The 23,220-nt window shown below is 39.6% G+C and overlaps 2 protein-coding genes, 1 long non-coding RNA gene and 1 other non-coding gene across 4 annotated transcripts; all 4 read left to right on the top strand.

The window, feature by feature from the left end:
* The first annotated feature begins 9,114 nt into the window (after positions 1-9,114).
* Positions 9,115-10,242, top strand: LOC130719430 (uncharacterized). Its single transcript, XM_057570059.1, has one exon. The coding sequence runs from the start codon at positions 9,115-9,117 to the stop codon at positions 10,240-10,242; it is 1,128 nt and encodes a 375-aa protein (XP_057426042.1).
* Positions 10,243-10,462: 220 nt separating this feature from the next.
* On the top strand, positions 10,463-12,343 carry LOC130718504 (uncharacterized). Its single transcript, XR_009012700.1, has 2 exons — positions 10,463-10,691; positions 12,069-12,343. It is a non-coding gene; the product is annotated as an uncharacterized LOC130718504 (long non-coding RNA).
* An 8,096-nt stretch (positions 12,344-20,439) lies between these two features.
* On the top strand, positions 20,440-20,546 carry LOC130721629 (small nucleolar RNA R71). The gene has a single exon (XR_009013555.1). It is a non-coding gene; the product is annotated as a small nucleolar RNA R71 (small nucleolar RNA).
* A 1,628-nt stretch (positions 20,547-22,174) lies between these two features.
* On the top strand, positions 22,175-22,678 carry LOC130719431 (uncharacterized). The gene has a single exon (XM_057570060.1). The coding sequence runs from the start codon at positions 22,175-22,177 to the stop codon at positions 22,676-22,678; it is 504 nt and encodes a 167-aa protein (XP_057426043.1).
* The last annotated feature ends 542 nt before the right edge of the window (positions 22,679-23,220 follow it).

The raw sequence follows: 23,220 nt of genomic DNA on the forward strand, positions 1-23,220 counted from the left end.
GATTAGTGTTGATGTATTGTGAAGGGAAACCTGAACTAGAGTTTACCAAATGAAATAAATTTATGAAGGAGAAAGTTCAGGAAAAGTCAAAGGATTACATCATGATCGATAAAAGTTATAGTACGATCGTTATACGCTTAACCTAGGTCAGAAACCCTAGTATATAGCTAATTTTCACTTTTAGGCACGATGGAAGTTAATTCCAAAAATCTTCAGAGAAATGTTAGAACTTCTCTTTTTCCATATATCAAAATCGTTTCGAGGCGAAACTCTAGGATCTACGAACGTCCGATTCCAATCATCGGAAGTTTGCCGAAACCGAATCCCTGGTATTTCAAAACCCTAGAATCACCCGACTATGGGGACTTTTTCTATTCAGAGCTTCAAATGAAGATTCTACACGCGTACACCCATTTCTCTTGATGATTTCAATCTTTCTTCAGAAGGAAGTTTTCCATTCCGACATTCGATGCAAAAAGCAACTTATCGGGTAAAATAGTTTTACACCGACTATGCTTTAGTTGCCAAAAATATAAGGAGACCTCATTTTAGTTTTGGAATTCTTTCGCCAAAACCTATCTTAGAATTCACGGAGAATGACGCCGGAAAAATCAGATTCGCGAAACTTTCATTTTCCCGCGAATTTCCATCTTCTATATATAGCAAACAAGTGAGAAAAAAACACAAAACTCCTCCATTTTCTCTCCTCAAGGCCGCGAGTTCATCCAAGGAAGAAGGAAGAAGAATTCTCTTCATTACTTGCTTGATCGTTGATCCGTTAGTTGCTGCTTCAAGGTTTCGAGGTATAGTCGCTAATCCTTACCTCTGATCGCTTTTTCCATAGCTTTTCTGTAGACTTTTCTGAGCCGATAGTTTATGGGTTTTTGCAAAACTATCCTGAATCTTTCATTTCTGATTCTAAACCTCTTCCTTATGTGCCCAAGATCACTTCTGCCGGGTTAGATTTTCCGTTATGTCGCCGGAATTCCGCCGGAATCAATTTTAGCCTAAAATACCCATTTTTAGAGTTTTTGGAGTAAAGCTTCAACCTTTAGGCTGAAAACTATCGCCTTAGCTTAGTGCTAGTAGGATTAGTTGTCATAAACGCCGTTGGTGACGTCCCTGCAAAATTTGGTTTTTGGGATTTCAGTTTTGAAATTTCTAAGTTAAAAATCATGACCAAAATACCCCTGCGACAGTTTTTGATCCGATAATTTTTCCGAGTTCAGAATACCCTTAGTTACGGCTAATGATAGTATAGGAACCAAGTTTGATCGAAGAAAAATCGAGTCTCCTAATTACCTAAAGTGGCCGAACCTATTAAAGGGGAGGAGGAAATTTCCTTTTCCGAAAACTTGTCTTTTCGCGCTAGATTATCGTACCTTAGAGTATAGATTACTTCGAGTAACCTTAGTAAGTATCGATAGCTTAGTTTTCGATAGATTCTGATAGTATTTCTGTGGTTTTGCTCTAAAGGTGATTTTGAGGAATTCCCAGAGGAGCAAGCCTTTGATTGTGAACAAGTGTTAGGAGATCGTCCTGGAGAATCTACAGGTGAGGGCTTCTCACTGAATCTCTAGTTAATGCTTAGGGTCGATGTTTTCGACATTGTTTATTGTTTATGCACTGGATTGTGTGTGATTGGAAAATGTTTTCTGAGGCTTCGGCTGACAATGTAGATGATTCATCTACTGAATGTTTTTGAGATTGACTTACATGCTATGTGCTATGTGGGTAATCTTGGATGTGTGGTGCATGCTTTATACGCTAGGTGTTAAGTGTTTATGATGAGATTTATGGATATATGACATGTTGTTGATTGTGATGATTTAAATATGCTTTGCACTAGAAACTGAGATTCTGAATGGTGAGGATAGCGGGCAGGTCATGCCGATTTTATTTTGAGAGTTTTGGAGGAAGCTTGATAGGACGAATGAGATTCGGGCCTTGTTATGATGTTTATGGATCGAGACATTCTCTGGAGTCATTTGGGGATTTGGAGATCCCGAGAACTTATAGGATTTGCGATAAGACTAAAAGGATATTATTTTGAAAAGAAAACTCATAAGACATTAAACAGCCTCTAAATCTTTAAGTAATGGCGTTAACCTCGAAAGGAAGCTTTGGATGCAAATCTTAGTTGTGGAAAGCGAGAAGTGTCGTCGGATCCCAAGTAATGAGAATGTTAAGAAGTTGTGAGTATGTTGATACTCCTGTGCTCTGGGAGCAGTTGGTTTAGCCATCCAAGGGATGAGCCGAGAAGCTTCACTGAGGCGTGAGACCTTGTGAATGCGGGATACTCCACTGAGGCGTGAGACCTTGTGGAAAGCATGGATCTTCACTGAGGCGTGAGACCTCGTGAACAGCATGGAGCTTCACTGAGGCGTGAGACCTTGTGAATGCGTGATCTTCACTAAGGCGTGAGACCTTGTGATGAGCATGAAACTTCACTGAAGCGTGAGACTTCGTGCAAGTGTGTAAATTCACTGAGGCGAGAGACCTTGTGAAAGCATAAAACTTCACTGAAGCGTGAGACTTTGTGAATGTGTGAGACTCCACTGAAGCGTGAGACTTCGTGAGAGCATTGATGACTCGAAGAGTTATCGTGAGTGGTTGCACTCATTTTATGATTATTGTATTTTGTCGCAGAATCGACTTTTTCCTTAGGGTAAGCTTTTAGAGACATTAATTTACCTAGAACACGTGGCGACGTGTCGAGTGAGGTCGGAGACGTTGTTTGGCTAATCACATTGCATTCATGCACACATAGGAGGTTAATACACGGCGTGATTACCGGACCTCGGTGGATTCCAAAATGGTCATAAGACCCGGATTTCCGCGTAAGAGCGCTGTTAGGCTACTCTTAGTAGCAGATCTGGCTACCTTTGTGTGGTGTAAGAGGCACGCGGGCAGAAATGGTCCCACCGTTGCTGGTGCTAGGATTGATTCGTTTGATGTCCATCCCTTTTCCGGAATGCATTTGGTTAACTGGGTTAACCGCCATATCATTTCATGCAGCATGCATACTGACTTAGTTGCTGAGTGTGATTGATAATTGTTAATCCTATTTGATGCATGCTAATTGTTATTATCGTCTTTTATATTCATTGTGAAATATGCAACCCTAGGATGTTATCCCTAGCTATAAGCCTAAGTGGCTATTCTATTATCTGTATCTATCGGTGCTATTATTTACATAATTCTTTGGAGTTGACCCTCGCGTCTTCTGTGTGTGCTTTGGCGAACAAACGCCCTTTGTCAGATGTCTTTGGCGGGCTGATTCATGATGGTTCATCCTTCGGGAGGAACTAGGGTTGAGATGCAGGAACTGGAGCGTATCGCGGTTGCGAGAGGAGGACAGATGATGTATGTAGACTAGGTCGTTCTGGATTTCGAATTCGGACGACGATCATGCTAGCATGTAGGATTGAGTGTTAGTGTGAGCTCCTCGGGATGGGATTAGTGTAGGAGTAGAGTCCTAGCTCTGAACATCATTTGTTCCTTTGGGAACAGGGTAGTTTCCCACCTATAGCTTTTTGTGTGGTTTCTTTACGGGAATCACAGGGAGTTGGTTGGACTTAGGAGGTCTTGTTTTAGGCCATCTGGGCTGACTTATTCTCAGTTTTGAGGGATGGTGTTGCGGACACTTCACCTTTTTATTTGGTTTGTACATATTGCCTACGGGCGTTACAGTTTTCTTTCCGTCACTGGAGGTTACTCGTGACGAGGTTGTTACTTACAGCGGGGGCTGTTTATATATTGTATATTAGTTTTATTACTTTTCGCATTTGGGTTTTATTTAATTCAGTCTTGTCTTAGTTATTATAAAAAAAAAATATTCACGTTTTTTCCGCATTAAGTTTATTTTGGTTACTAAAGTGACGCCACCGAAATCGGGGTGTTACATACCTTGTCCTTACCAACTCGGAGAATGAGCTGACCCTTATCAACATCAATCTTAGCCCTACCAGTGGATAAGAAGGGTCATCCTAGAATGAGAGGAATCTTTGCATCCTCCTCCATGTCCAGCACCACAAATTCCACATGGAACACATACTTATCAACCTTAACCATCACATCTTCCACAATCCCATATGGTGTTTTTAGGGATCGGTTCGCCATTTGCAAAGAGATCATAGTTGGGGTAACCTCACCTAAGTTCAACCTCCTAAACATGCTAAGCGGCATCAAGTTGATGCTCGCTCCTAAGTCGCACAAGGCTTCAACAACAGTCAACCCCTCAATATCCACTGGGATAGTAAAACTCCCAGGATCCGTTCTCTTCTTAGGCATTTTTCTTTGCAAAATGACACTACACTCCTCGGTCATCATGATAGTTTCATCAACCTCACTCAACTTCCTTCTTTTACTTAGGATATCCTTCATGAACTTAGCGTAGATAGGCATTTGCGCCAAGGCTTCAGAAAAAGGAATATTGATGTGGAGTTTCTTAAGAACCACCAAAAACTTAGAAAACTGTTTATCCAGATTTTTCTTAAACAAAGCCTTGGGGAATGGAATCTTGCTAAGTTCAGGAGAAGGAGTGCTCACAACTCTTTCTTTCACAGGTTCACTCACTCTCTTCTCCGTAGCACCCTCATATTCTTGCTCCACTTTCTCATTTTTCTCTCCCTTAACTTGTTTTTTTGTCTCAAGTAACACTCTCCCACTCCTAGTCGTAACCACAGCAGAATTTTCTTGTTTACATAAGATTAAAGAATCGGGAGAAAACTTACCTTGAGGTATCTCGGCTATTTGCTTGGTCAGCTGGCCAAATTTACTCTCCAAGTTCTTGATAGCCACCTCTTGGTTCTTATAGTTGCTCACCGTGCAGTTGATGAAGCTCTCCAATATTTCTTCTAAGCTCTTCTTGCCACCATTTTCACAAACTTGCTCTTAGTCTTGGTGAGATAGTCCTGAGATTTGATCTTGGAAACCTTGACTAGTCATGGTACAAAAATTAATAACATGAGGCCTGAAATTCTGGCACACGCGAACAGATGTTCTACCAGATGTCTAAGACATCTTGTATAACATAATACACAAAACAGTTAATTGAATATACAAAGTAAAGAACATAAACTGAGACAAGACACAAAGGATTGTTAACCCAGTTCGGTGCAAAATCACCTACGTCTGGAGGGTTTTCACCCAAGAGAAAGATAATCCACTATTCAGAGAAATTGTACACAAAAGGTCTTAACAGAACTGCCCCAGTTCACAGCCTTTTCTACCTATCTCTACAAGTGATTAATACTTAGTCCTCCCCCTAAGTATGAGAGCCCCTCTCACTTTCTCTCAATCACTGCCACAGTGATTCAATAGCTCAACACAAGAGCAAAGACAGATCTCATGATCAAACAACTAAAAATCAACTCTCAGCAAAAGAATCAATACATGAATAAGATGAGAGAACAACAAGTGTGAACACAGACAAGAGTAAACCCTAGTTTTACTCAACAGAAGCTCTCTACCTAAAACTAGGTTTCGGTCTTCATATATAGCAGTCATCCAGGCCTTGTCTTCAATGGGCTTGGACGAGCACAGGTCCACACAACACTCAAGGAGTTAGTAGGAAACAAATCTGCAGACGAATCTTCAATATAAAGTTTCCTATTCCAGAAATAAAACTCCCACAAACTTCAAATCAAATCTTTGAAACCGATTTGATTACATAATAATATAATCCTGGGACGGCGCACAGAAGCTTCCAGAAATACCCTATCTTGATCACCAAGTAATCAGAACGAAGCTTCACAGAATACCTAGCCAACTCATTGCAGGTTTCGCAGGGACAGATGTCACAGGCAAGATGTTGTGACATCGGGTCCGACATGTTGGCCAAAAACTTAACTTGGCTAAAATGCAGACAACATAACAAAGGAACAACAATCTCCCCCTTTGTTAAATTTTAGCTAATACAATCCACTACCATAAAGAACTCTTCAACAACTTGGAACTCTAAAAACACTTGAATCATCATAGAAGAGCATCCAACAAACAAGGTAGCTTACACATCAACATAGCTAGTAGCATTAGCTATGCACATTTCCATCTCATAACCATTCTCAGTGCAGCAGAATACCATATCAGAGTTTAGCACAGCAGCACACAATCAACTATCACAAACAACAAGATGTTGTTTGTATAGAACACACAACTGCACAGTAGCAAGAAACTACCAAACTACAATAGCAGAAAGCTATAACAGACCAGCTACCAAATACCAGAGATAACCAAATACTAATTACTCCCCCTTATTAGCATAATTTGGCAAAGGTAGTCATAACAGAATAACGTCTAAGGGCTTACCAGAGCTATCTACAGAAGTCAGCAGCACCATATTCAAGAATTATACAGACCAGGAGCAAATAAGGAGCGCATATAGCCACACAGGGCTCAAATACAGCCAAAGGAAAAAATAGATCAAAGAGATGTGCTCTGAGTTTTAGAACGCTGAGAACCAGTGACATCCTCTTCATCTTCATCTTCATTGTCTTCCTCTTCTTCTTCCTCTACAGCCTCCTCAGTCGCAGCATCTGCTTCTTCACCAGCAACAGCTTCAGCTTCTTCTTCTTCACTTTCTTCCTCAGCAACAACAGTTGCAACATCTGACATAGCCTTGATGAGTTGATCAACATTGAGTTTTCTGACCTTGCAAGCCTGAATAGTGTCACCAAGAGACTTGGAGACCGCCTTCAACTCAGCCAAGATGCCTTCCTTGCTAGAACCAACTGTGTAACACCCCGTTTTTAATTAAAATAATGTTGGTATTTTATTTTAATTAAGATTATATTGTATGGTGGTTTAATAGGTGATATAATAATACTTTAATGAAATAAAATATTTTTTTGCGATGCTGGGTGTGTTTTATGAAATGGAAGAGAGTTAGGGGGTGAAAGTTAGGATTAAAAATAGAGACAAGGACTAGGAGAGATTTTAGGATTTTTAGTTTCGCCCTTGAGGAATTAGGTTTAGATGGTTTAATAAGGATGGGGAAGCAGCTAAAGAAAAGAAAGAAGAGGACGCGTGAAAGAAGAAGAAAAAGAAAGAAGAGGACGCGTGAAAGAAGAAGGAAGAGGAAAGGAAGAGAACTAGGGTTCATCATCAATCACGGTAAGGGTGTGAGCTTTATCCTATAATTGTAGTATGATGATAGGTTGATGTAGAGCCATGCCTAGGAACCCTGAATTCGGAATTTTCGAAATTTAATTTTGAGGTAGAAGTGTTTCTGTCAGTTTTCTGTGTTGGACAGGGAACTTCTTGGTCCGATATCACCCAGTTCTAGCATTCAAATAAACATTCGGTAAACTAAGAAATTGTAGGGTTTTTAATCGGCTTTCTAGTCGTGTAAAGAACGTAATTTTTGGTTTAGTAATGAGTTCTAGAGATCGTTTTTAGTGACCGATGTACCTGCTGTTTCTGTCAGTTTCTGTGCTGGACAACGAACTTCGTGGTCTGATATCACCCAGTTCTAGCGTTCCAATGAAAATTTGGTAAACTAAGAAATTGTAGGGTTTTTAATCAGCTTTCTATGCGTGTAAAGAATGTCATTTTTAGTTTAGTAATGAGTCCTGGAGATCGTTGTTAGTGACCGATGTGCCTGCTGTTTTTCAGAAAACGGATTACTGTACTTGTTTTTCAGAAAATTATTACTGTATCTGTTATTTAATTTGGGTACTCTTTTGAATTTTGGATATATGGATTATGGTGATTTATTTGAATTGGTGAAAATGAATATTTTGAATTCAATAAGATGAATTATTGGAATTGGTTGTTGATGAAGTGAGAATTGTTGTATTGCTGTTTTGCAGATGTTGATAACAGGTTGAAGTGTTGTTTGAGCAAATATGATGAGATTTTCATTATGGAAAGTGATGAAGAAATATGCTATATAATGCATGTATAGAGTTGAGATATTTGCACAAATACACTTCATACAGTCAATAGACATGTCTACTAGTTACTGCGGTGCTAGAGAGTGTTCCAGAACCCGGTGACAGAGGTATGCCTGCTAGTTACTGCGGAGCTAGAGAATGTCCCTAAACCGGGGTAGTTTTGGAAGTCTGATAGACTTTATTTGGTGGTTAACTGTTCTGTGTGAACGCGGTGATACCGCTAAGGTTAACAATTGGTACCACATGCATGTGCATTAGAGTCACACATTGAGTCTCACGTTTTTTAGTTGTCCTATGTGATGGAAGAAATATAAGAACTGTGATAGTTGTTGTTGGTGAATATCTGTGAATGATGTTGTTAGTAAAAGTTTGGATGACGTTTACTTTGTTAAAGATATTTTATTGTGGAACAAAGTTGCTAAGTAGAACTGTCTTTGGAAATAATGAGTAAGGAAAGTATTATTATGAAGAGAAAGTTTTTATAATGTAAACTTCTGTATTGTTCTTTCATTACCTGTTATTATGCTTAATTATATGAAGAAGTTCTCACCCTTCTGTTGGAATGATGTTCTATGCGACATCGTACAGGTACAGGTGCTAGTGGAGCATCTCATGAGAAGTAGACAGAGAGCTATATACTGTTATTTAGATAGTTATCTAGTAGTATGAGGGTCAATTGCTCTGTATGTAACATTGGGGGACGTGGTTTAATAAATTATTTTGATGAGAGTAATTGACAACTCTTTTTGGTTATTTCTTTTGTAAACTTGAGTTACATGGAGTTGACATTTTTGGTTGGCCATAATGCCTATACTTCTTTTACTGAATTTTTTTTATTGAAGTATGTCTGGAAGATGATTTTTTGATGATTCTATTTATTTCCGTTGTGCAATGCATAAAAGATGAAGTACGATTATTTTATGAAATATTTTGATCTAAAGTTTGAGAACGTGACATATGTTATTGAGGAGATATGTAGTCTTGGAATATTTTTGTAATGCTCTCTTTGGATATGCGTATAATCACTCTGATGTAAGTTTAAAATAAACAGGGGGATTAGAGGGTGTTACATTAGTGGTATCAGAGCAATGGTTGGTCAGTGACCAAGTTTTTAGTATAATATATATTCTAATACTTGCTGATACTCGATATGTGTAAGTAGCACTATCGAGCTGTTGTTTGATAAGAGGTGTTGGCTGTTTGGAGATTCAGGAAAATGGTTGCCGGAAGGAATGATGAAGCTATCGTTGAGGCATTGGCAATGTTGGCTGGCGCCATTGGGCAAGGTCAGCAAGCGAACCTTGGGAACCATAATCAGGATGAATTCCGTGCTTTGGGAAAGTTTCAGAGGAACAATCCGCCAACCTTTGAAGGAGCATACGACCCTGACAAAGCACAGGCATGGCTGAAAGCAATTGAGAAGATCTTTCGAGTCATGAATTGTACTGATGCGCAGAAGGTGCAGTTTGGCACCCATATGCTTGAGAAAGAAGCTGAAGATTGGTGGGACAACACTGTTCAGAGGTTTGAAGGTGATGGGATGGAGATTACTTGGGATCTTTTCAAGGGTGCATTTCTGGAGAAGTACTATCCAGAAGATGTGCGTGGAAAGCAGGAAATTGAGTTTCTTGAACTGAAGCAGGGTAATGGAACCCTGGCGGAGTATGCTACAAAGTTTGAGGAATTGATTAAGTTTTGTCCCCACTACAATACTGCCGAAGCGGAGAGATCTAAGTGTAACAAGTTTGTGAATGGTTTGAGACCTGAGATCAAGAAGGCTGTGGGATATCAACAGATTATCCGATTTTCTGATCTGGTTAACAGGAGTAGGATATATGATGAGGATAGCAGGGAAAGTGCTGCTCACTACAAGTCTTTGAAAGAGAAGAAAGAAAAGGGGCAATTCAGAGGGAAACCGTATGGGAATCCTGCTGATAAGGGTAAACAAGAAGCTGGTCATGACAAGAAGCCGAGTGGGGGAGGAGCTCCTAATCCGGTTAGGTGCTACAAGTGTGGTGTTGAAGGACATCGTTCTCCTGAATGTCCCAATTCAGAAGCAACATGCTTTAAGTGTGGCAAGCTGGGCCACAAATCCTTTGAGTGTCGAGAAGGTAAAACTGTGGCATGCTACAAATGTGGAGAGCAAGGTCACATCAGTACTAATTGTGACAAATCCAAGAAGGATCCTGCAAGGGGGAAGGTGTTTGCTTTATCTGGTGCTGAGACTACTGCTGAGGATAGACTAATTCGAGGTACGTGCTTTATTAATGGTACATCTTTGATTGCCATTATTATTATGGGTGTGATGCATTCTTTATTTCATTGGAGCTTGAGAGTCAGATGAGGGAGTCCTACCCCGAATTGTTCGTTTAAGGAAATTTTCGAGGGCGAAAATTCTTAAAGTGGGGGAGAGTTGTAACACCCCATTTTTAAATAAAATAATGTTGGTATTTTATTTTAATTAAGATTATATTGTATGGTGGTTTAATAGGTGATATGATAATACTTTAATGAAATAAAATATTTTTTTGTGATGCTGGGTGTGTTTTATGAAATGGAAGAGAGTTAGGGGGTGAAAGTTAGGATTAAAAATAGAGACAAGGACTAGGAGAGATTTTAGGATTTTTAGTTTAGCCCTTGAGGAATTAGGTTTAGATGGTTTAATAAGGATGAGGAAGCAACTAAAGAAAAGAAAGAAGAGGACGCGTGAAAGAAGAAGAAAAAGAAAGAAGAGGACGCGTGAAAGAAGAAGGAAGAGGAAAGGAAGAGAACTAGGGTTCATCATCAATCACGGTAAGGGTGTGAGCTTTATCCTATTATTGTAGTATGATGATAGGTTGATGTAGAGCCATGCCTAGGAACCCTGAATTCGGAATTTTCGAAATTTAATTTTGAGGTAGAAGTGTTTCTGTCAGTTTTCTGTGCTGGACAGGGAACTTCTTGGTCCGATATCACCCAGTTCTAGCATTCAAATAAAAATTTGGTAAACTAAGAAATTGTAGGGTTTTTAATCGGCTTTCCAGGCGTGTAAAGAACGTAATTTTTGGTTTAGTAATGAGTTCTAGAGATCGGTTTTAGTGACCGATGTACCTGCTGTTTCTGTCAGTTTCTGTGCTGGACAGCGAACTTCGTGGTCTGATATCACCCAGTTCTAGCGTTCCAATGAAAATTTGGTAAACTAAGAAATTGTAGGGTTTTTAATCAGTTTTCTATGCGTGTAAAGAACGTAATTTTTAGTTTAGTAATGAGTCCTGGAGATCGTTTTTAGTGACCGATGTGTCTGCTGTTTTTCAGAAAACGGATTACAGTACTTGTTTTTCAGAAAATTATTACTGTATCTGTTATTTAATTTGGGTACTCTTTTGAATTTTGGATATATGGATTATGGTGATTTATTTGAATTGGTGAAAATGAATATTTTGAATTCACTAAGATGAATTATTGGAATTAGTTGTTAATGAAGTGAGAATTGTTGTATTGCTGTTTTGCAAATGTGATTATTTGATAACAGGTTGAAGTGTTGTTTGAGCAAATATGATGAGATTTTCATTATGGAAAGTGATGAAGAAATATGCTATATAATGCATGTATAGAGTTGAGATGTTTGCACAAATACACTTCATACAGTCAATAGACATGTCTGCTAGTTACTGCGGTGCTAGAGAGTGTTCCAGAACCCGGTGACAGAGGTATGTCTGCTAGTTACTGCGGAGCTAGAGAATGTCCCTAAACCGGGGTAGTTCTGGAAGTCTGATAGACTTTATTTGGTGGTTAACTGTTCTGTGTGAACGCGGTGATACCGCTAAGGTTAACAATTGGTACCACATGCATGTGCATTAGAGTCACACATTGAGTCTCACGTTTTTTAGTGGTCCTATGTGATGGAAGAAATATAAGAACTGTGATAGTTGTTTATGGTGAATATCTGTGAATGATGTTGTTAGTAAAAGTTTGGATGACGTTTACTTTGTTAAAGATATTTTATTGTGGAACAAAGTTGCTAAGTAGAACTGTCTTTGGAAATAATGAGTAAGGAAAGTATTATTGTGAAGAGAAAGTTTTTATAATGTAAACTTCTGTATTGTTCTTTCGTTACCTGTTATTATGCTTAATTATATGATGAAGTTCTCACCCTTCTGTTGGAATAATGTTCTATGCGACATCGTACAGGTACAGGTGCTAGTGGAGCATCTCATGAGAAGTAGACAGAGAGCTATATACTGCTATTTAGATAGTTATCTAGTAGTATGAGGGTCAATTGCTCTGTATGTAACATTGGGGGACGTGGTTTAATAAATTATTTTGATGAGAGTAATTGACAACTCTTTTTGGTTATTTCTTTTGTAAACTTGAGTTACATGGAGTTGACGTTTTTGGATGGCCATAATGCCTATACTTCTTTTACTGAATTTTTTTTATTGAAGTATGTCTGGAAGATGATTTTTTGATGATTCTATTTATTTCCGTTGTGCAATGCATAAAAGATGAAGTATGATTATTTTATGAAATATTTTGATCTAAAGTTTGAGAACGTGACATATGTTATTGAGGAGATATGTAGTCTTGGAATATTTTTGTAATGCTCTCTTTGAATATGCGTATAATCACTCTGATGAAAGTTTAAAATAAACAAGGGAATTAGAGGGTGTTACAAATTGCCTTAGTGCCACTGGCACTGGCAGTTCCCTTTGCTGCAGAGAGCACAATGTCTGGAACATGTGTCCCAGCAAACAACCGGAAATCAAACTTGAGAGGCAGGGGCTTCTTACCTTGAGATTCATCAGCCCTCACAATGTTAGGTTGTTGATATGCAATGATCTCTGAGAGAAGACAAGGAAACAGAATATGCAACTTCATAGCATATGATCCAGCATGCTTGAGAGTCTGCTAAAAAACCAGCTTTCCAAAATCAAACTCACCCCCAGTTCCAACCAAATAAAGCATTCTGGCCAGAGGTGGAGTCACACCAGACAAGTGATTGGTGGCCATCCAATTGGCAGTACCAATCTTGTAGAGAACAGCATATTTGGCAGTAAGCCTCCCAAATGGAAGCAATCCCTTCGTAGGCCACTTCCTGACCAACTTCCCAGTAAGGGTGGTAGCAACCCTATTCAAATCAGGCTCCCCCTGAGCCACAGCAACAGGGCTTCTGCCCAAAAACTCATTGATCACTTCAGGAGAGAAGTTGTTGCACTTCCCCCTCACAAACACTTTCCTGTACTCAGCACTGGAAGCATCATCACAATCACCAGGGATGTTCACAATGAACTCCCTAACAAGCTTGTTAAAACATCTGCCAAGATCCTTGACAGTCTTCATCAAACCAGCAACAGAGATAACTTCCATAATTTCCTTGAGTTCCAAGGCATCTTCATGTAGTTCCCTTTCAATAGCAAGCCTCCTTTGAACCACATATTTCCATCTCTGAGCAGAGTCTGGAAAATGAAAGGACACATTGTCCACGGGAGCATCAGGAACATGTTGAGGAATTTTCTTACCTTTCATCCGTTTTCTGGCAGTGGTGGAGATGTCTGGGACATCTGACTCGACATCATCCTCGGAGTCAGGATCAGACACATGTCTTCTTTTCTTTCCAGTAGAAGATTCTGACTTCTTGTATGTCTTTGTCTCCTTCCCAAATTTTGGAATATGAGAACCTCTGGAAATCTTTGAAGATTTAGCAGCAGATCCTACATTCTTCTGCTTCGTTATGTTTGCATCCTTCTTCTTGACACCACTAACAGGAACAGGGACCTTTTTGATGAGCAATGCTCCATCAGAGTCTTCATCAGATGCAATCACCTTCTTTTCTTTACCCTTTTTGGTGGATGAAGTGGGGGTTTTCCGAACAAGAACCTCCTCAGAGAAAGAAACTTAATGTGCAGAGGTTTCATCCTCATCGTGCTCCGTTTGACTAGAAGCTTGAGACTTGACAATAGAACCAGAGGGAGAGGATTGATGTGTCAGTTCAACATCTGGTTCAACATTCGCAGCAGTAGCTACATTTGCAAGCTTCTCAAGAGCCTCATTCGCTTCTTGATTCACAACATCTGGAAGATTTGGATTTTGATCATCCTCATCATCAGAAATATTTTGTATACCCAAATTCTTACTGGGTCCTCTCTTAGGAGCTACATGCTTGATACGAAGGCTTCTTCTTCTTGGTTTGGCTGATCCAGTTGGAGCATGGATATCACTTGCAGCTTTATGGGGAACCCTAGAGGGATTTGACAACGATGCAGTGACACTCACAATCTTCACATTGTGTTCTGGGGTAATGATCTTGGAGCCTCCCTTCTTCTTTTTGCCAGAATCATGAGAAATTGTGAAGTGAACTGTAGAGAAAACTGAAAAATAACCGTTGAAGGCTAGAGAGAGAAAACAGTCACACTTTTGGATAAAATACTGAAAAGAATTGAGGAATCCCAATACGCGATCATGGACAGTTATATAATGAGAAATATAGATGTTGCCCGTGACAAGTGTCATTAACTGCTACAAGTCAGTTACGACACAAATCCCTAACTTTCCTCGTAATTTCTCAAATTTTGCCGCATCCAATGCTTTTGTAAAAATGTCTGCTAACTGCAAATTAGTTTCCACATGTTCAAGAGTGATAATCTTTTCTTCCACTAATTCTCTAATGAAATGATGACGGATATCAATGTGTTTGGTTCTACTATGCTGAATTGGATTTTTGGAAATGTTGATAGCACTCAGGTTGTCACAGAACAATGTCATGACATCTTGTTTGACATCATATTCCTTCAACATTTGTTTCATCCACATCAATTGGGTGCAACCACTCCCAGCAGCAATGTACTCTGCCTCAGCTGTGGATAAGGAAACACAATTTTGCTTTTTGCTGAACCAAGAGATGAGATTATTTCCCAAGAAGAAACAACCCCCTGAGGTGCTTTTTCTATCATCTGCATTTCCTGCCCAATCTGCATCACAATATCCTATCAACTTAGGATCAGTGTTGTGAGCATAAAAAATACCATAGTCAATAGTTCCACCGATGTACTTGATGATCCTCTTGACTAGTAGAAGATGACTTTCCTTAGGTGCAGCTTGATACCTAGCACAAACTCCAACTGAGAAGGCAATGACAGGTCTGCTAGTAGTGAGATACAGCAAACTTCCAGTCATGCTTCTATATAAGCTTTGATCAACATTTATTCCATTCTCATCCTTAGTCAGTTTGACATGAGTTGCTGCAGGAGTTCTCTTGTGTGTTGCATTTTCCAGACCAAATTTTTTAACCAATTCCTTAGCATACTTACTCTGAGAAATGAACATAGAGTCCTCCATCTGTTTCACTTGCAAGCCTAGAAAGTAGTTTAGTTCCCCTACCATACTCATCTCAAACTCAGATTTCATTTGTTTGACAAAATGTTCTACCATCTGGTCTGACATGCCGCCAAAGACAATGTCATCAACATATATCTGCGCAATCATCAATTTTCCTTTGACACTCTTTACAAATAAAGTCTTATCAATTCCACCTTTGTTGTAACCATTGCTAGTTAGAAATTCAGTAAGTCTTTCATACCAAGCTCTTGGTGCCTGTTTTAATCCATATAGTGCCTTTTTCAACTTGTACACGTGTTCTGGATAAGTTGAGTCAGTGAACCCTTTTGGCTGTTCGACATAGACTTCTTCATTCAAATAACCATTCAAGAAAGGACTTTTAACATCCATTTGAAACAATCGGAACTTCAGAAGACATGCCACTCCAAGCAAAAGTCTAATGGATTCTAATCTAGCCACAAGTGCAAAGGTTTCATCAAAGTCCATTCCTTCAATCTGAGTATACCCTTGAGCTACAAGCCTGACCTTATTTCTGGTGACATTGCCACTTTCATCTGACTTGTTTCTGAAAATCCACTTGGTACCTATGACATTTACACCATCTGGTCTAGGCACTAGATTCCACACATCATTTCTTTTAAACTGAGCCAACTCTTCCTACATAGCATTTATCCAGTATTCATCTGTGAGGGCTTCCTTGACGTTCTTGGGTTCAATTTTTGAGATGAAACAACCATTTGCAATGATTTCTCTGGACCTTGTAGTTACTCCTGTGTTAAGATCTCCTATAATGTTTTCCTTTGGATGAATCTTCTGAATTCTGATAAAGGGTCCTTTGTTCTGTGGTGAAGTGCTTTCATCTTCATCTTCAGTTTCACTGTCTGAAGCGATGTCAGTGACATGTGGTCTGACAACGGATTGAGGTGGAAGATCTTCTTCAACATCCTATGTAACTTCAGTTTCTTCCAATTTATCATCAACCACTACATTTATGGATTCCATCATTGTCTTGGTGCGTGAGTTGTAGACTCTATATGCCCTGCTGTTTGTAGAGTATCCTAGAAAAATACCTTCATCACTCTTTGGATCCATCTTTCTTCTTTGCTCTCGATCAGCTAGTATGTAACATTTACTTCCAAAAACATGAAAGTATTTTACAGTAGGTTTTCTCCCTTTCCACAACTCATACAAGGTGGAAGTAGTTTCAGACCTAATGGCCACCCGATTGTGAATGTAGCAAGCTGTATTCATTGCTTCAGCCCAGAAGTGATAAGGAAGTTTCTTGGCATGCAGCATTACTCTGGCAGATTCTTGCAATGTTCTATTCTTCCTTTCCACCACTCTATTTTGTTGAGGAGTAATAGGTGCTGAGAACTCGTGACCTATTCCTTCACTGACACAATAATCTGAGAATCTGCTATTTTCAAACTCCTTGCCATGATCACTTCTGATTTTGACAATTCCATAACCCTTCTCTCTCTGGAGTTGTTGACACAGTCCTTTGAACACATCAAACGTGTCTGATTTTTCTGCAATAAAATTCACCCAGGTGTATCTTGAGAAGTCATCAACACAGACAAAAGCATACCTTTTTTCCTCCAATACTTTCTACTTGCATTGGCCCCATGAGATCCATGTGAATAAGTTCCAGTGTTCTGGTTGTTGCCACATGCTGCATCTTCTTGTGAGAGGCTTTTGTTTGTTTTCCAACTTGGCATTCCCCACAGATTTTTCCTTCTTCTATCTTCAAGGTTGGTAGACCTCTGATAGCCTCCTTTGAGATTATCTTCCTCATGCTTGTTAGATTTAGATGTCCAAGCTTTTGGTGCCATAGCTTGACTTCCTCTTCCTTGGTTATCAAACATCTTGAGGACATAGATTTGTACTGAGAGATCCACATGTAGCAATTATCCTTTGACCTTTGACCTTGCACCTCTCATGACAACTTCACCATTTCCATCTGTTACTTGACATCCAGTTTTTAGAATGTAACATCTAGATCCAAGTCACATAGCTGACTTATGCTTATCAGATTTGCTGCTAGACCTTCTACTAGCAAGACATCATCCAGCTCTGAAGATCCACTACTAACAAGCTTTCCGGATCCTTTGATTTTTCCTTGTGAACCATCACCAAAAGTAACATAACTAGTGGAGTGTGGTTTTACATCACCAAGATAATTCTTTACTCCAGTCATATGCCTGGAACACCAACTATCAAAGTATCAATCCTCTTTTGAAGAAGCTCTCAGAGAGGTATATGCAACTAAGGACGATGTGTTGATCTTAGGCTTCCACTTCTTCTTCTTTAACTCATTAGAGTTAGATGTAGCTGAACTTCTTTTTGGAAACCCATGTAGCCTGTAGCAATAAGGTTTTATGTGGCCATACTTCCCACAATGGTGACATTTCCATCCGGTTTTGTTTCTTTTCTGTGCTTGAGAATAAGCATATGGAATATGAGAGTACACATGTTTGACACCATGTTGTGACATCGGGTTTGACATGTGAAATTCAGTTTTCCTTTTAGCAGGAACAAACTGATGAGTGACCTTCTTGTCATCATCTGGTGTAGAGTCACTCACATATCCCAGTCCTTTCACATCTCTGGAGGTTTTTGATGTTTCTAGCATGAGATCAAACATATCAGTTCTATTATTCAATATGCGTACATATTTAACCATACCTTCCAGATTGGATTTCAAGACAGATGCTTCCTCCTGAAGTTTTTCATTTAGAATTAGAAGTTCTTGTTTTTCCTTCTCAAGCTTTGTGACAGTTTTGTCCAGATTCCTGCCATAGTTGCAAGCCTCATGCCATTTTTTCAACAAGAGCTTGTATGCAACAGCAAGTTCTTCATCTGAGATTTCTTCATCACTGGAGTCACTATCAGTGTTGTATTTTACTGTCAATCCCATTACTGGATGTTCCTTTTCTTCCTCAGAATCATCATCTGACCATGTTGTCACCATTCCTTTTTCTTGCCTTTTGAGGTATGTTGCACATTCTGTTCTGATATGACCAAAACCTTTGCATTCAAGACTTGTACCCCTTTTACTTTGCTTGCTCTGTCTTCTTCTCTGTTTTTGGGAGCCATCCCTGTGTCCTTGCTGGTGGCAGACCTGTTGTCAGTGACACTTGGTCTAGAACCTCTGTCAAATCTTCTCATGACTTTGTTGAATTTTCTCCCAAGCAAGGCTAGTGCTTCTTCCAGATTTTCATTTGTGCCTCCACCATTCTGACTTCCTTTTCCCAGATTTGACACAAATTCTATGCTCTTGTTCTTTTTCTCAGACCTATCATTGATTGACATTTCAAAGTTTTGCAATGAACCAATTAGTTCATCCATTTTGATGCTACTAATGCCTTGTGCCTCATCGATAGCAGTGACCTTCATGTCAAATTTCTTAGGTAAAGACCTAAGGATTTTTCTGACCAATTTCTCATATGTCATGGGTTCTCCTAGTGCAAAAGATGCATTTGCCATATCACGCACACGCATATGAAACTCAGAGATTGTTTCTTCCTCCTTCATCTTGAGATTTTCAAATTGAGTAGTTAGCAGTTGTAGTCTTGATAAGCGAACTCTGGCTGTACCTTCATGCGCAACCTTGAGAATTTCCCAAGCATCCTTAGCAGTAGTACAAGTATGAATTAGTCTGAACATGTTCTTGTCAACACCATTGAAAATAGAATTTAGAGCCTTAGAGTTTGCAGCAACTTCTTCATCTTCATTCTTGCTCCAATCTACTTCAGGTTTGAGTTCAGTAGTTGTGGTTCCTTCCTTGGTTTGCACTGGATGAGTCCACCCTTTGAGCACGAACTTGTACACCATGCGAGCCTTCCAGTAGTCATAGTTTGTCCCATCAAGCATAGGTGGCCTGTGAATTGAACCCACATCCTTGTCGTTGTCCATGATACCAGAATAGTAAATCCCTGGAGCTCACCCAATCAGAACAAGGTGCCTGCTCTGATGCCAACTGAAATTCTGGCACACGCGGACAGATGTTCTACCAGATGTCTTATGTCTAAGATATCTTGTATAACATAATACACAAAACAGTTAATTGAATATGCAAAGTAAAGAACATAAACTGAGACAAGACACACAGGATTTTTAACCCAATTCGGTGCAAAATCACCTACGTCTGGAGGGTTTTCACCCAAGAGAAAGATAATCCACTATTCAGATAAATTGTACACAAAAGGTCTTAACAGAACTGCCCCAGTTCCCAGCCTTTTCTACCTATCTCTACAAGTGATTAATACTTAGTCCTCCCCCTAAGTATGAGAGCCCCTCTCACTTTCTCTCAATCACTGCCACAGTGATTCAATAGCTCAACACAAGAGCAAAGACAGATCTCATGATCAAACAACTAAAAATCAACTCTTAGCAAAAGAATCAATACATGAATAAGCTGAGAGAACAACAAGTGTGAACACAGACAAGAGTAAACCCTAGTTTTACTCAACAGAAGCTCTCTACCTAACACTAGGTTTCGGTCTTCATATATAGCAGTCATCCAGGCCTTGTCTTCGATGGGCTTGGACGAGCACAGGTCCACACAAAACTCAAGGAGTTAGTAGGAAACATATCTGCAGACGAATCTTCAATATAAAGTTTCCTATTCCAGAAATAAAACTCCCACAAACCTCAAATCAAATCTTTGAAACCGATTTGATTACATAATAATATAATCCTGGGACGGCGCACAGAAGCTTCCAGAAATACCTTATCTTGATCACCAATCAGAACGAAGCTTCACAGAAAACCTAGGCAACTCATTGCAGGTTTCGCAGGGACAGATGTCACAGGCAAGATGTTGTGACATCGGGTCCGACATGTTGGCCAAAAACTTAACTTAGCTAAAATGCAGACAACATAACAAAGGAACAACAAGGCCCTCCACGAGTCACACACTCCACTTTGGCTACACTAGCATCGACCACCTTGGTCACCTTTTTGTGATTTTGAATCTCCGCTATTCGTTCGGAGAGTTGCTTGTTGTGAGGCCAAGAGCTTGTCATAAGCTTCAACTTCAAACATACTCCTTCGGGTTTGGCGATCATTTTCAGAGTTCATGGCTCTCGCTGCCATCTTTTCTATTAAGTCATACCCCGCTTGTGGGGGAAGAGCATCGAACTCTCCATTAGAAGCCGCGTCCAAACCAAACCTCCAAGAGTATTGTAGACCATCATAAAACGTTGCAACCAATTCAGCTTGGGTGAGATTGTGTTGAGGGAATTTCCTAAAGTGCTTCTTGAAGCGCTCCCAAACTTCATAGAGATTCTCTTCAGCGGTTTGCACAAAATTCATGATGTCTTTTTTTTGCTTCCTCAAAAGAGCTCTTGGGAAGAACCTTGTTGTAAATTTTTCCGCTAGGTCTTCCCAAGTAGTAATACTCCCTTGAGGTTGTGAATTCAGCCACTCCTCAGCTGTTTCCTTCAAAGAAAATGGAAACAAGCTCAACCGAATTGCATCCGCCGGAACATTGTTCACACGGTAAGTGTTGCAATTCCGGATGAACCTCTCCATGTGAGCGTGAGGATCTTCCAGGGCACCTCCACCATATTGGCTTTGGCTCACAAAGTTGATGAATGTCGGTCTCAACTCAAAGTTTCCAACTCCCTCGGGAAAAACAATGCTCCCGGGATAGTCATAACTCATAGTAGCTGAAGTGAGTTCCCGAAGAGACCGGTTGGCATTCTCAACTTCTTGTTCACGTAACCGGAGGGTGATACCCTCTTGGATTCTCGCCTCAATATGGGCTTGCATCTCCTCCTCCATCATATGGCCACCCATGACGGTGTCTCTCTCGAGAGCAACCTGAAAGTATGACACTAAAACAGAGAAAGATTAGTAGCACCAATTCTAGACAAAGTTCAAAACAAAAATAAAACCACAAACTAAAAACTTAAACCAAAAACCACAAACAATTCCCCGGCAACGGCGCCAAAAACTTGTTGGTCAATCTGCAAGTGCACAGAATCTACCCGATTTTAATTTATCGAACCACAGGGAATTGGGATGTGAATTTGGTTTAAGAATCAAGTTCAAGGTTGGAAAGCACATAAAATTCAGTTTTAAGGTTGATTGTTTAGGTGATTAATTAATAAGCAATTGAAATATAAGTGTGTGAAGAACAATGGTGAGCATGCCTTTGAAACAAAGAAAGGAAAATATCTAGGATTTCCAAGAGTTTATTAGCACAAAAGACCCTCAATTCAAGAAGAAAAGATATGCAAGTCCTAAACTTACTTAAAATGCAAGAAAGGTCCCTATAAAACTATAAAATTACAAAAACAAAGTAAAAACACCAATAAAGATAAAAATGCACGAGAATGCATGAAACACTACATGAGACTCAACAAAAAGACTCAAAACTAACTAAGAAATGACCCTAAAACACTACTAAAATAAGGTCATCACAGAGTAACTCCAATCAAGGAGGAAATAATCAGAGGCAATATTCAAATCAAAGGTTTCAGTCTCAGAATTCAGGACCTCAACAAACTCAGGATCAAGGCAGTGGTAGTGGGAAGAAAAGCTTAGAAGAGCTGATGGAGAATTTCATCAACAGATCAGAGACCAATTTAAAAAATCATGAAGCTGCTATAAAACATTTGGAGACTCAGATTGGACAGATGGCTAAGCAAATGTCAGAAAGGCCCCCAGGTATGTTTCCTTCAGACACTGTTATTAATTCTAAAGAAAGTTGTTCTGCCATAACTCTTAGGAGTGGTGCTACCTTGAGGGAGCCTGAACAGAAAAATGTAGAGAACAATAATGTCAATGATGAGTTTGTAGGAGATATTGAACCTTTTGGAGAGAATAAGAAGAACAGAAAGAAAAAGAAGAGGAAAAGAGAAAAGTATAATTAGAAAATAAGTTTACATTTTCTCCATTTCCCCACTAACATAGCAAAGAGGAGGTTGGAGAAGCAATTCTCCAAGTTTATATCTATGTTCAAAAAGTTGCGTGTAGAGCTCCCATTCTCTGAAGTTCTGGAAAAGATGCCTCAATATTCTAAATTCATGAAGGAGATACTCTCAAAGAAAAGGAGGTTGAGTGAAGAGAATGACATCGTTGAGCTTACTGAGGAGTGTAGCGCTATTCTACAAAGGAAGCTTCCACCCAAATTAAAGGATCCAGGTAGTTTAATTCTACCTGTTAATTTTGGGGCTTCAAAGGAAGTGAGAGCCTTATGTGATTTGGGGTCAAGCGTCAACTTAATGCCCCTACCAATGTTTGAGAGACTTAATGTTGGAGAACTGAAGCCGACAATGATGATGCTTCAACTAGCGAACCGCTCCATAGTGACTCCATGGGGAGTTGTTGAAGATGTGCTAGTAAGAGTAGGAGAGTTCGAGTTCCCGGTGGACTTCGTGATAATTGATATCGATGAGGACTCTAAAATACCATTAATTTTGGAAAGACCATTCCAAGCCACTTTAAAGCGAAAATAAATGTGGGAAAAGGAACAATATCTTTAAAGGGTAGCTGATGAGAAAATCACTTTCACCATCTTTGTAACACCCCGATTTCCGGAGCGTCACTTTAGTAACCAATTAAAATAAAACAGCGAAAAATGAATTTTTTTTTTAAAGGTGAGAGAAATAAATATGAAAGACTTGTCCAACGTGGACTTAATGAAACTCCAAACATGCCCTGATAAACTAATATATATAAACAGATACAGCTCATGCTGTACCGCAAACGTCACCAGAACCTGACGGTGACGGAAAGTATGCCAGAAGGCAAGTGTACGCAACAGTGATCAAAGTAAGTGCAATAATTACAGTCCTGAAAATGTGAGAGAGTCAGCCCAAAACAGCCTCCTCAGACTTCCTATCGTCTGACTACTCTAATTGATTCCCATGCAGAGAATCACACAAAAAGCAAAAGGTCGGGAACCTACCTTATCCCAAATGTACAACAACTAACCAGAGCTACTACAGAATATACACCCTAACCCAGGTCATGCAAAGAAGCGGGTCTCCCAGCCCTC

The sequence above is a fragment of the Lotus japonicus genome, chromosome 5 (assembly GCF_012489685.1).
Source record: "Lotus japonicus ecotype B-129 chromosome 5, LjGifu_v1.2".
NCBI classification, from domain to species: domain Eukaryota; kingdom Viridiplantae; phylum Streptophyta; class Magnoliopsida; order Fabales; family Fabaceae; genus Lotus; species Lotus japonicus.

What these genes read in the sequence shown, in the direction of transcription:
- LOC130719431 (XM_057570060.1), top strand. Translation starts at nt 22,175, where the DNA reads ATGTTCAAAAAGTTGCGTGTAGAGCTCCCATTCTCTGAAGTTCTGGAA.
- LOC130719430 (XM_057570059.1), top strand. Translation starts at nt 9,115, where the DNA reads ATGGTTGCCGGAAGGAATGATGAAGCTATCGTTGAGGCATTGGCAATG.